The 11,081-nt window shown below is 36.8% G+C and overlaps 3 protein-coding genes across 4 annotated transcripts in view; 1 reads left to right on the plus strand and 2 right to left on the minus strand.

The window, feature by feature from the left end:
• The window catches only part of LOC105169367 (QWRF motif-containing protein 2), a gene marked incomplete in the record, with an annotated part of 6,691 nt that extends 5,844 nt beyond the window's left edge, over nucleotides 1-847 (plus strand). For both annotated transcript variants that reach the window (XM_020696295.1, XM_020696294.1), the window contains 2 exon segments: nucleotides 144-251; nucleotides 350-847. In XM_020696295.1, coding sequence (XP_020551954.1) covers nucleotides 144-251; nucleotides 350-400 — 159 coding nt within the window.
• LOC105169368 (LOB domain-containing protein 37-like) lies at nucleotides 1,689-2,836 on the minus strand. Its single transcript, XM_011089757.2, has 2 exons — nucleotides 2,429-2,836; nucleotides 1,689-2,323 (listed from the first exon to the last, which is right to left on the minus strand). Exons 1-2 carry the CDS (start codon nucleotides 2,730-2,732, stop codon nucleotides 1,878-1,880), a joined length of 750 nt encoding a protein of 249 aa, XP_011088059.1. The 5' UTR covers nucleotides 2,733-2,836; the 3' UTR covers nucleotides 1,689-1,877.
• The window catches only part of LOC105169369 (exocyst complex component SEC10b), a 13,219-nt gene continuing 7,895 nt past the window's right edge, over nucleotides 5,758-11,081 (minus strand). Inside the window, exons 14-25 of the mRNA XM_011089758.2 lie at nucleotides 10,680-10,765; nucleotides 10,358-10,531; nucleotides 9,920-9,973; nucleotides 9,688-9,816; nucleotides 9,454-9,546; nucleotides 9,225-9,371; nucleotides 8,977-9,074; nucleotides 8,669-8,753; nucleotides 7,341-7,399; nucleotides 6,482-6,580; nucleotides 6,305-6,388; nucleotides 5,758-6,040 (exon numbers count right to left, since the gene is read on the minus strand). Coding sequence (XP_011088060.1) covers nucleotides 5,968-6,040; nucleotides 6,305-6,388; nucleotides 6,482-6,580; nucleotides 7,341-7,399; nucleotides 8,669-8,753; nucleotides 8,977-9,074; nucleotides 9,225-9,371; nucleotides 9,454-9,546; nucleotides 9,688-9,816; nucleotides 9,920-9,973; nucleotides 10,358-10,531; nucleotides 10,680-10,765 — 1,181 coding nt within the window. The 3' untranslated portion in view covers nucleotides 5,758-5,967. The remainder of the gene's footprint in view (nucleotides 6,041-6,304; nucleotides 6,389-6,481; nucleotides 6,581-7,340; nucleotides 7,400-8,668; nucleotides 8,754-8,976; nucleotides 9,075-9,224; nucleotides 9,372-9,453; nucleotides 9,547-9,687; nucleotides 9,817-9,919; nucleotides 9,974-10,357; nucleotides 10,532-10,679; nucleotides 10,766-11,081) is intronic.

The raw sequence follows: 11,081 nt of genomic DNA on the forward strand, positions 1-11,081 counted from the left end.
TTATGCAAGCAATCTATTTGCTTCTGCCAACGGTAATCTCTCATATTCAATCTAATCCTTCATAATTCAAGGAAGGGAAAAAAAGGAGAGGTTTCATATTTATGCGGATATCGTCTATCCTGAACAATTTCACGAATTTTCAGGTTGAGGAAGTGAATTCATTAGTGAGTGAGCTTGCAAAAGTGACTATAAAAGAGCGAGCGTTACTTGAACAATGCATAGACTGTATATCCTTGTTAGCAGCCATGCAGGTAGATCCACTTCTCTCTTCTCCCTTCTCCCTTCCAAACAGTCTTTTATATCATACTACATGGTGATATTTTTCCCTTTTCCGGATTGAATAAAACAGATTAAAGACAGTAGTCTGAGGGCACACGTACTACAACATAACCGTGTATGAACAGCATGACAGACTCGTTAGAACTGATTGTACTTGACTGTCGACTCTACATGCTAACACCTTTGGACTTAGTGGAGGAAGCAGTGAAGGTAATAACAAAGGACCAGATGACTAGCCATTGGCTTCTCGTTTGGCAATTTTGTAACACATCGGTTTCTTGGCCATCCACTCCAGGTATCCAATATTACAGGAGGGGTCCTCTTATCACACTAACTAGTTGTACACAAGCACGTGTTTTCTTCTACTTTTTCCCTTCCCAGGGAGAATGGAAAACCGATGTACATATGTAATATTCTAACTGCATCATCTCCATCATCAAGCAATTATCCTTTCAGCCCTCTCTTTATGTGCTGCTTTTGTTATTTGAAGTAGTTTCGGCAACCTCTCGAGTGATGGTGTATGTAATTTCCCACACATTGGTTCATTTAGTAAAGACGGGTTGCTTTCTATTAGAAGGTTGTGTGTTTGATTCTTCTATTGATACGAGGACTGTGTTGGTGGATAATTATAAATATTCCCACCAACAATCTTATGGTTTCGGGTATGTCCTGATCTGTGGTGACGCTGAAATTAAAGACACCTAAACTTTTCGTAACCCGAAAAAGAAACAAGTGGGTGCAACAATGAATTGTAGAGGCATATATATATATACATATCTATCTGTCTATATATAGTTTTAGGCAACCAAAGAATATAAATTAATAGAAATTATGGGGTGTGGTGTGGTGTGGTCTGCTTATCTGGTAAATGGATTAGCAGCATCAATATCTTTTAGGCTAAGTAAATTAGTGACCTCAAACCTCATGTATAACTGATGAGCTAATTAGTGCTAATTTCCATGGTTTAAATTCGCTTCTTGTCTATTTGCCATTAAAATCTTCAGTTATTTAGTGCGTGTAATAGAGGAGTAGGGATCAAACAAATGATGATGTGGTAGATCCAATTGCCAGCTCAGTCCATTCGTCACAAATTTATATAGACAGTATCGAATATTTCTTGTAAGAAATGTTATACCTATTTATCTATTTATAGAATGAGTTCATCCCATACATATGAAGAATATGTATCAAGTATGATTGGTCAAATCACATTATAATAATATCATAAAGTATAATTCGGAGGTTGTTATGTTGTACGTATATATCTTGGTATGTATAGATAGACCATCTCAAGCTATACGTACGGATTTGCAAGTTAAGGATGGGAGCTGCAGATCAGACATCTGTGTGTATATAGGAAAAGTTGGTGATGATGAACTATACATTATAATAAACAAACTCCATTACTGTTGTTTGTTATAATTCAGAGTCACAATGGTAATTAAGTGACACTTAAGAATATGAAAAAGTTTGATGGCAACTTAATTTCATCTCTTCTTTTTCAGTTGCCCATAAATCTCATAATTTCATCTGATTGATGTTCATCGTTTCAGCCGCTAAGACATATAAAAACACAACAAGAAAGAGATACAATTACTTCAAAAGAACAGCCTCAAAAGCTTCGTTTCATGACATCCCACCTGCTCCTTTTCCACTAAATCTTGGCCACACACAAAACCACTCTCCATCGTCGTCGTCTCCGACTCCTCCGACGGAGAAGCCGGCCTGCGTTTTGACCTCCCTCGTCCCGTCATTCTAGCCGGAAAACCCGCCGTTAATCGGAGATCAAGGCCTCTTCTCTCATCATTACTACCAACCTTCAAATCTCGTGACCCGTACAAGTCATCGTTATTATATTCGTCCAACTCCGGCGACTGAGCCAACCCGGAAAACTCCGGCAAGGAGCGCGGAATGCCGCCGCGGAGTACCGTGTCCACGGCCGACTGGCAGAGGTTCCAGTTCCCTGTCCACAACAATCCCACTGCCCCATTCACTGGATTTACAGTCCTCCCGCACGCTTCAAACAGTAAAGATTGAAACAGTGCTGCAAATAAAAAGATATTGAGGAAAGATCATCAGACGCAGCTGTAAGAATTATTGCATTATAGAAAGGAGAGAAGAAAGAATTAATAGGTAGGTAGGTAGATACCGGGTCTGTGGGATTGAGGGACAGAAGAAAGGAAGGACATGAGTCCGGCTCGGCCGAAGAACTTGGCCACGAAAAGGGTGGCGTTAGCTTGAGCTTGAGGGCTCTCAAATGCTTGCAGACTTTGCCTGAGAACGCAGTTGTCATTGCAGCCCTTTCGGAGTATTCTGCAACCGTTGCAGCTCATAATTCTGTCAGGTACATGCACAAGGAATTCGGTTTGAGAGAGAGGGTTAAGGGGGAGGGGTGAAGAGTGGAGAGAGATGAGGAATATATAGAGGGGAGGGGTGGATGATGATGCAACCATGGGGCTGGTGATGTGGAGAATAGTTGGAATATATATATAAATCTGTATGTATAATGGGTTTGGAGTAAACTAGGAATATAGCACTGAACTGATCAAAGGAAGAAGATTAGTGCAAGAGAGAGAGAGAGAGTAGATTGGTTCCTTATTGATATTATCCATCCTATGATTTTATGAACATCATTTCATTTCCCCGCCTGCACTAATCAATATTATTATAATTAAATGTGTGTCCTCTCTACTCATTCTCGTGGCCATTACCACAACTAAAATTAATCCGCTTAATTGCATACAATCTCGTGAAAATATCAAAATACATTTTTTACCCAAACAAAATGTTCAAATATCATAAAGGCCCCTCTCCTTATACATAGATTATATCTTATTTACATCGAATTTGAATGTGAATCTTGTCTTGAAGTAGCATTATGAGTCATCATTTCAACCTTGTACACGATTTGATCCGCACATATAGTAAGAAAACCAATATGGAAAACAATTTTGATTACCCTGCTGCCAAAGGTTTTTTACTGCTTTCTCAATAACAAATATATCTAACTTGTTTTGTTCCAGTGAGATTGTTTTGCAAATTCTTCTAAAATTGTCAATATCATAGTCTATTATTTTTCAATGAGATTGTTGATTTTTCCAACAGGATGCATGTGGCATATGAAAATTAACGTTATTATTGTCACAATGATAAATTCCGATTGGCCCTTTCAACACCATGTAAAGGTCTTATCATGATTTTGGGATATATATATATATATATATAACCTTTACTTAAGATTCCTTCTGTCCTTATGGTATAGTTCCAGTGCTAATGCTGCCTACTTAATTATGACTCATCCTTCACTAATCACCATTCCAATTTCTATTAATTTATAATTAAACCCCTCCCACTTACCTTTCCATCCTTTCAATCTAATGTTTAGGGCATGCAAAATGATCATAGTACTCCATCATCATAATGGCATCATGAGTTTATTACATATCACATTATCAACATAATTAATTAAAAAAATAATTAATTATATAATAAATGCAACCCACATTTGCTATGCTGCAACCAAAATTGATTTTCTTTTTGTCAATTAGAAAATGCTGGTTAGTTATAGTCTTCGAAAATTGTAGATTTTTGGGGTTTATTTGGTTGGATTTTTTGCAAAACATAAAAAAAAAAAAAAGAATCCCATAAAAGGAAAATTAGGCGCCGCCCCAATGAAATTATACTTACATTAGCTGTAAATTATTAGATTAACATATGATGGTCGATGATATCATATATAATTTGACGATTGATAGCTTATGTAAGTACAAATTCAAATGACCAATTGGCATCACTAGCCTTGTAGTAGAGAAAGTTGTGATGATGAGGGCTTTGTTTTCACATGAAATAAGGACAACATAAATAAGTGATTTAGGATGAAACAAAGGCCCCAAGCTCATTGGATTGGATAAAGCTGGCGAAATAAATGCAGCTGAAAACAACAATAAGATTGGCAAATTAAACCTAAGATTTACAATAAATTAAGAAAACATGTCTTCGTCGATGTTAAATATATATATATATATATATATATATATAGAGAGAGAGAGAGAGAGAGTCATAAGCTGGCATCTTAATCCGATCCATGGTGTCTTTGTGCATCTGATGTGGACCACAACATGAATCCAAAGACAACTGAACTGTTTTCTGCATATTCCAATTCTCAATTACTGATTTAATTAAAAGAGCCCATTATATATATAACAAGTGTTTAAATTATTAGTGATACGAACATACGTAACTCGTTTTGTAATAATGGATTTTGATCTCCAAATATTTATGACTGGCCCACTTCTGAGTAACTTTGAGCTGGTCTACACACACAAATATATATATATATATATACGTGTGTGTATATATGTGTGTGTGTGTGTTTATTTATGTTTAATATCCATAATGTATGTGTTGATTAGCTAAGAATTTGGGGAGGGTAGAGGCAGTGTTTGGGGTGATGCATGCCTTACATGATATTTGTCCTTCCAAGGAACAGAGAGGCATTTGATGTTTTACACTCTCGAGAGAGCAGCAAAACAACAATTTTTAATTATATTTTTCTTGGAATTATTAGCTTTTAAGTTAAACTAATCAAATTATGAAAGGTTTTGCAAGATGACGTATTGATGGGCTTGGCTTTACTTGTATAACATTATTCAAATTAAAATTCTTTGCTAGATTAGATAGGTTTCATTAATTTTATTGATAAGTTTTTGGTCCATGATGTCATCTATTGGTTATGGGGATTTAATTACAAAAAGTGTCCCATATATTGATCATAAAACATAGATTACAGGGAAAGAAGGAGTAATGATGATGAGACCAGGTTGAAATGGTTTAATTTAGACAAGATCATCCAACAATCCTCGAAAAATATGATCATTATTCTAAGAGGAGTTATATGCCTGCAGAAGATATACATAAAATTTAATTACGTCCTTATAATGATTTATTATATGATGATGAAAATATACATCGCAAGGTGTTTGGATATGCGGAGGAATGGTGAGGGAAATAAGTAAAAATATTTGGGTGACGGATGTTTCAAAGTTTGGAGTTCCAATGGATAAACCTCTTTTGCTGTTCTCTATTCGTCTCTTTCAAAAGTTATGACACAGCACAAATCAAGGGAATTTGGAATTGGCCATCTTATCCATATTCCTCATATATAGTATTAAATAGACCATTCCGTTCCACCTTTCCACACATTTCTTTACTCTAAACAATTGTCTGACCTACTTTCTAATTGGGGAAAGTTTTATTAATTCCCACACCCATCCTCACCCCACCCCACCCCACCCCCGCTACCAACCACCTTCTGCATATTCTTTAGGCACTGGGTCTTTGAATGTGTTAATGCTTTTTACTTGGATGTATTTTCCAGGTTTGAAGCAGGCTTAACTGTCCGTCGAAATTCTGGGCATTTGAGTAAAACCAAACTCTGGAGAAAACCTAAGAAATGTCGTAATAGATACAACCCTGAGATTAGCAAAACTTGGGAATTAGACTTTGGTCAAGATTCAAGTGTGTGAAAAAAATAATCACCGTGTCCCTGAATGAAGTAACCAGATGCAGCACGCAGGGCTGTTTCGTTCAATAACAAATTTCAGTTCGCGTATCCTGCAAGAGGATAGCAGTTGCATTCATCAACTGTCACACCTCCTATTTCAAATGTGCAAGTGATTTCTGCATTAATTAGCTAGGCCACAAGGAGCTGAGTTTAGATGCCAGTTTTGCACTCTTGTAGTCGTCTCTGAGCTGAATAAACCTGAATTTGCAACCAGTTCAAGTTTAATTTTCATCCCCCAAAATCAGCAAATATTATAAAAGTGCCAAAAATGTATGAATGCGGAATGTGGCCATTCAGTCACAGTATTTATGAGAAAGTTTTCACAATTTTTTGCAGTAACTGGACAGAATTCTGGCAATCTCCATCCGAAAAGCATAAAAGAACTTACACAAGCACACAAATGCTGTGAACCAAGACATAATTAAGCTATGTTTAGTAGAGAAGAATAGACAATAGCCAGACCTTTGTGCATCTTTCCGGATACTTGGGGTTCCCTCAAACAGACTTGACAGACTCTCAGGAGCAACAATAAAGACATTGGCCATGCTGTAGAGAAATTATGCCCATGGATCAAGATCGCTTCCTTTTTTCTTTGTTGGATAAAGAAAGATTGAAAATTTACCAAAAAAATATACTCACATGCCCAGCAACTCAAACTTCTCATCTAATGTGGGAGCATTGAAACGACGAACAAATTCCCCATATTCTGTTATATCACGCTTAAGGCGCAGCCCTCCACTGCAGAAGTTACATTGTAAAAAGACAGTTAAGAATATAAGCAGAGAAACTCAGAAAGGAAAGACGAAAAAGAATGAGAGGTGAAGTTAATTTCTACAAGTTTGATAGGGGCCCCCGAGATTCCCAAGGACAAAGGACAGTCAGAATTTTACTGTAATATTTCCATCCCATTCTATTGATTGATAAATATATTCTAGAGAGCATGATGGTTCGAATAGAAACCAACAAACCTTGGTAAGTTGTAGTTAACACTCATAGTCAGAAATAAGAGCCCACTTCAGTCCTAAAAGTTGGCTTTCAAACTGAGTATAGGCTTTGCACAAGTGATTTTAAAGGAAACTCTCTATTTCGATAGAGGAGAATTACATTATAACTTAGACATCAACGAACACAGAAGTTGATCAGCAAATGATAGAACACAAGAATTGCAAATCCAATCACTTGGTCATTAATATGCTTTCAAAACTAAATACATGTAAAGAGGTCAATTGGAGCTACGGATTGAACATGACGGAAAAGTTAATGAATAAAAGTGATGCTCCAAAATTCATTGCCAAGGAGTCATGAAGGGCGCATCATTAAACATGTACATTACCACCAGAGATGCAGCTCTGTTGAAAGTGAACATCATTAAGCATGTACATTACCATCAGAGATGCTCCAAAATTCATTGGCCAGGAGTCATGAAGGCCACATCATTAAACATATACATTACCACCAGAGACGCATGTTACCAATGAAAACATAGATCAAGAAATACCTCGGGTTGAAAGTGAACTTCTGCCAATGATTCACCAGCCCCTTGTGGAAGCGATTCCCCTGTAACAATCAACCCATAATTACAGTTCAATCCCATTATAATACCACTGCAGAATGTCCAAGAGTACCGTATTTATGATTCAGTCACTGACCTTTGGCTAAAACATCAAATGGTAAATAAAGCTCCCACTATAACCAACTCAAGACGCTGGTCAACATCAATCAACAGTTTCACCTCACAATTCATGAAACAGAGAACCTTCGCTTTGATCCATAGGTTATGGTTTAAAGTTAAAAAAATAGAAAATTTATACAAGTATGTTTACTTGTCTAAATGTTTCATAGTTTTCAATTACGAAGCTTATAGAAATTGACTATATCTTACCATTGTCAAGACAAAGAACATTCCTGTAAAATCAAGCTAAAGTTGTTTTCTTATAATTAAAAAGCATGTTGTTTAAAAATTGTGGTTCATAATAGATATAGTTATTCCTATTAAAATGTATCCTTCAGGTTTTGATATATTTCATTCTACTTTTTTGTTTACTCACTTTGATTTTGCTAGTAGTCAAATATTTCAGGTAAAGAAATGCTGTCTCACTTCTTCCTTGACTCCTTGAGACAGGTGATATTGGGTTCTAATAATCTCTCTGTTTACCAGTTGATGCCTTTGTTTCCAATTGCTCACAATATTCTCAGTAAGTCATTTTCCATCATCTTCTTAACTCCTTCAGAGCCAGTGTTACCTTGAAATTTCCTATTTCTTTCCTATCAGCTCTGTGGAGCATTGCTCGCAAGGGAACCCCAGATGGTCACACGCACATAATCCTTAGACACAAAACTCACACCATGCAAAAACCATGATCAAGTAGATGCATGCAGATATGAATATAGAAAACACATTATGAATAAACTTATAGATGCAATATGCAAGTACAGCAAATACAGAGAGAAACGCTTAGACCCACGTGTCATATATTCCACGTTGAATCCCCCTTATGTTGCAGGATTTATTATAAACTGATTGTACAAAAGTTTGCTTCAACTGGGACCGTTTACAGAACATTTAGTTTTAGTTATGATTTTTATTAGGTGCAAAGTTATGATTCGTAAAATCAATTTATGGACCTACTTCTGTTAATGTACATAAAGTAAACATTTTTCTGAAGAATGGCAAAAGCAATTATTGCTGTAATTATGTCACAGCTAATTGTTTCAACAAAAAAGTTAGACATGTCAAAGTTAAGAAAGAAAAATTCAACACATTATAACTTCCTCGGAGCCATGGGAGCTATCAGAAGATAAATGCTTAAGAGGAAATCTCCATACCAGTTCAGTGAGGAATGCTTGTTTGTTAAGACCTTCAAGAGATGTGAAAGCAGCCTCAAGTACCCGGGAAAGATAAGCAACAACCCTGACATTTGAAAGAGAAGTAAGAACTACAATATTATACAAGAAACTCAGATTTGGCATCTCTGAGAATATGATAATGGAATATGAAGACATCCAGTATGGGTATCTAGAAGCTATCAAATGATAAATTCACAAAACATGCCACCAAAAGAACATTTCTGATTAATTTTACAGGTAACAAGTTTCAAACTGAATTCCGAAGACTCAAATGACGCAAATTCAACCTAGTGCAGGCATTTGTGGGTCGGTGATCAGGAACAAAGCCATCATCAGGTGATCGATAATCTGTGGCTTTTTGCTCAGCTGATAGCAGGCGCTCAACCTTCAAGAAATTCAAGGATCTATTACTCAAATCCAAGGAGTTGGAAAAGAGGCTTGAGAAAGATGTCAAATTTTCCAATAAAATTGGTGCAATCAACCACCAAATTCGTAACTAAACAAAGAGTTGACTTCAGAAAGAACTTCAACATACCTCAGCCATCACTGTTTCAATGCACTGCTGAAGCCCCTTGTAAGCAGTAGCTTCTGCTCTGGACATTGCGGTTGACATTTCTTCACAGGAAGCAGCATGTGCACCATCCACAGGTAGCAACAAGCGGGAAATAGAGTTGGCAAAGTACTGCAGGGCATGAGTTTATTCTTAATGAAGTTTATCACACAATAAACATCAAACACATATAACTAAAAGCAAATTAACATACTTGCTGAATAATAGCCACACTACTTCCACACCGCTGTACCGCAACCATAAAAGACCTGAAACTGCTTTCCCCAGCTGCAGCAGCAGCTTCTGCCTATATATTACCAATTAAAGTCTCATATAAAACAGTTTATGGCCAAGACCTATCAACAAAGAAGTTTATAGAGCTTAATTTTCTCTAGCTTACTGCAACAAATAAAAATACCCAAAAAAGTTAAAATGATCAAGTGATTACTGCAGAAGCAGCTGCAGCAGCTACTCTTCGACTGACGCTAGTTCCCAGAAGAAACCGTTCCCTTAACGCTGCTGCTTCAGTCAGACTGTCCCGGGCTCTTTCAAGGCCTTCTGTTATATATTGACAGACCTGAAGAAGGAAAGGAGAAAGGAGATGGGACCAAAAAATAGTTATTTGTTGCACGTACAAGAAAAAGAAATATCAAAATACAGAAAGAGACCGATGAACTCACCTGGTCCAAAAGGCAAGTGAAAACAACCCGTACCTTGGCTGCAAGGGTAGCAGGCTGCATGATAGCAAGAAAGTAATATGTAAGGTATTAACACATGCTATGAAGTGATATCAATATTCATGTGATTACTTCTAGATAAACTCTATGTTATTCCCCCCCACCCCCCACCCCTCCCCAAAAAAAACAGAAAAAGAAAAAGGAAAAGTCCCACCCAGAGGCCACAGAAGCATAACATTTGAAGATGATGAATGGCAAATATGATACCCAAGAGTCCTGCATCTCAATCGAATGTGTATAATCTGGTTTGAAAATTTTATTGTGTTCCTATCCAACCTGAATTGATTGGTAGAACTCAAGGATACTTTCCACCAATTCTCACTCAGAAATGTCATGGTATAATCATTTACTTCAGAAAAACAAACACATTAATCAGGATACCTGTGATGAAAACAAAGAACACCTGGATATGGCTTCTTCGTTCCAACGTACAAACTCGGTCACCACACTTACGGATATTTGCTGTTGAGAAGATGCTATGGAAGCTCCCTTTGATCGCCCAATTGTCCCTGATGATTCAGAAGCTTGCTGGTTTTCAGCACGCAGTTCCTCCATCTGTATGATTCATGCAAATATTTTATTTGGAAAGAATTCATGAAGCGAGCATATTATTTGTTGTAGCAGCTGCCAGGTCAGGAAGCAGCTCTTTATTTGAAAGAACATGAGAAGGGTAAAAATGAAGATAAATAGTTTTCTGGCACACCTTTGCTTTATAGAGTTGCTTAAGTGAAGCCTGTTCATACTCTATGTATACATCTTTGTAGGGAAGAAATAAAGCCTCCGTTAAGCCTGTATAAAGAAATAAAACAAGTAAAGATATATGTTTATAGATCAATTCTGTAAAAAGCACAAAGTGCCATTCAGCATAAAGCAATAATATTCCAGAAAGAGCTGAGCCTTGTGAAGCCACACGATCAAAAAGATGCCAGCCCACTGTCAACAGTTTTGATTAGAGGTCTCCTTGAATTGGATTTTATCTTATATTTTCTGGTTTTATGGGAAAAAGAATAGACAAGTGTCCTTTAGTTTCTTTCTTTATTTACATGGAAATATCTCTTCAGTATCTTGTCTCCAATGTTATCCAGGTTGATTCTTGAAGAGACTA

This window comes from Sesamum indicum, linkage group LG8 (assembly GCF_000512975.1).
Source record: "Sesamum indicum cultivar Zhongzhi No. 13 linkage group LG8, S_indicum_v1.0, whole genome shotgun sequence".
NCBI classification, from domain to species: domain Eukaryota; kingdom Viridiplantae; phylum Streptophyta; class Magnoliopsida; order Lamiales; family Pedaliaceae; genus Sesamum; species Sesamum indicum.

Bases quoted from the DNA above. Each gene is read 5' to 3' on its own strand.
- LOC105169368 (XM_011089757.2), bottom strand. From the start codon at position 2,732: ATGGTTGCATCATCATCCACCCCTCCCCTCTATATATTCCTCATCTCT. The intron at 2,324-2,428 runs GTATCTACCTAC...TTTTATTTGCAG, and splicing joins CCCTCAATCCCACAGACCCG to CACTGTTTCAATCTTTACTG.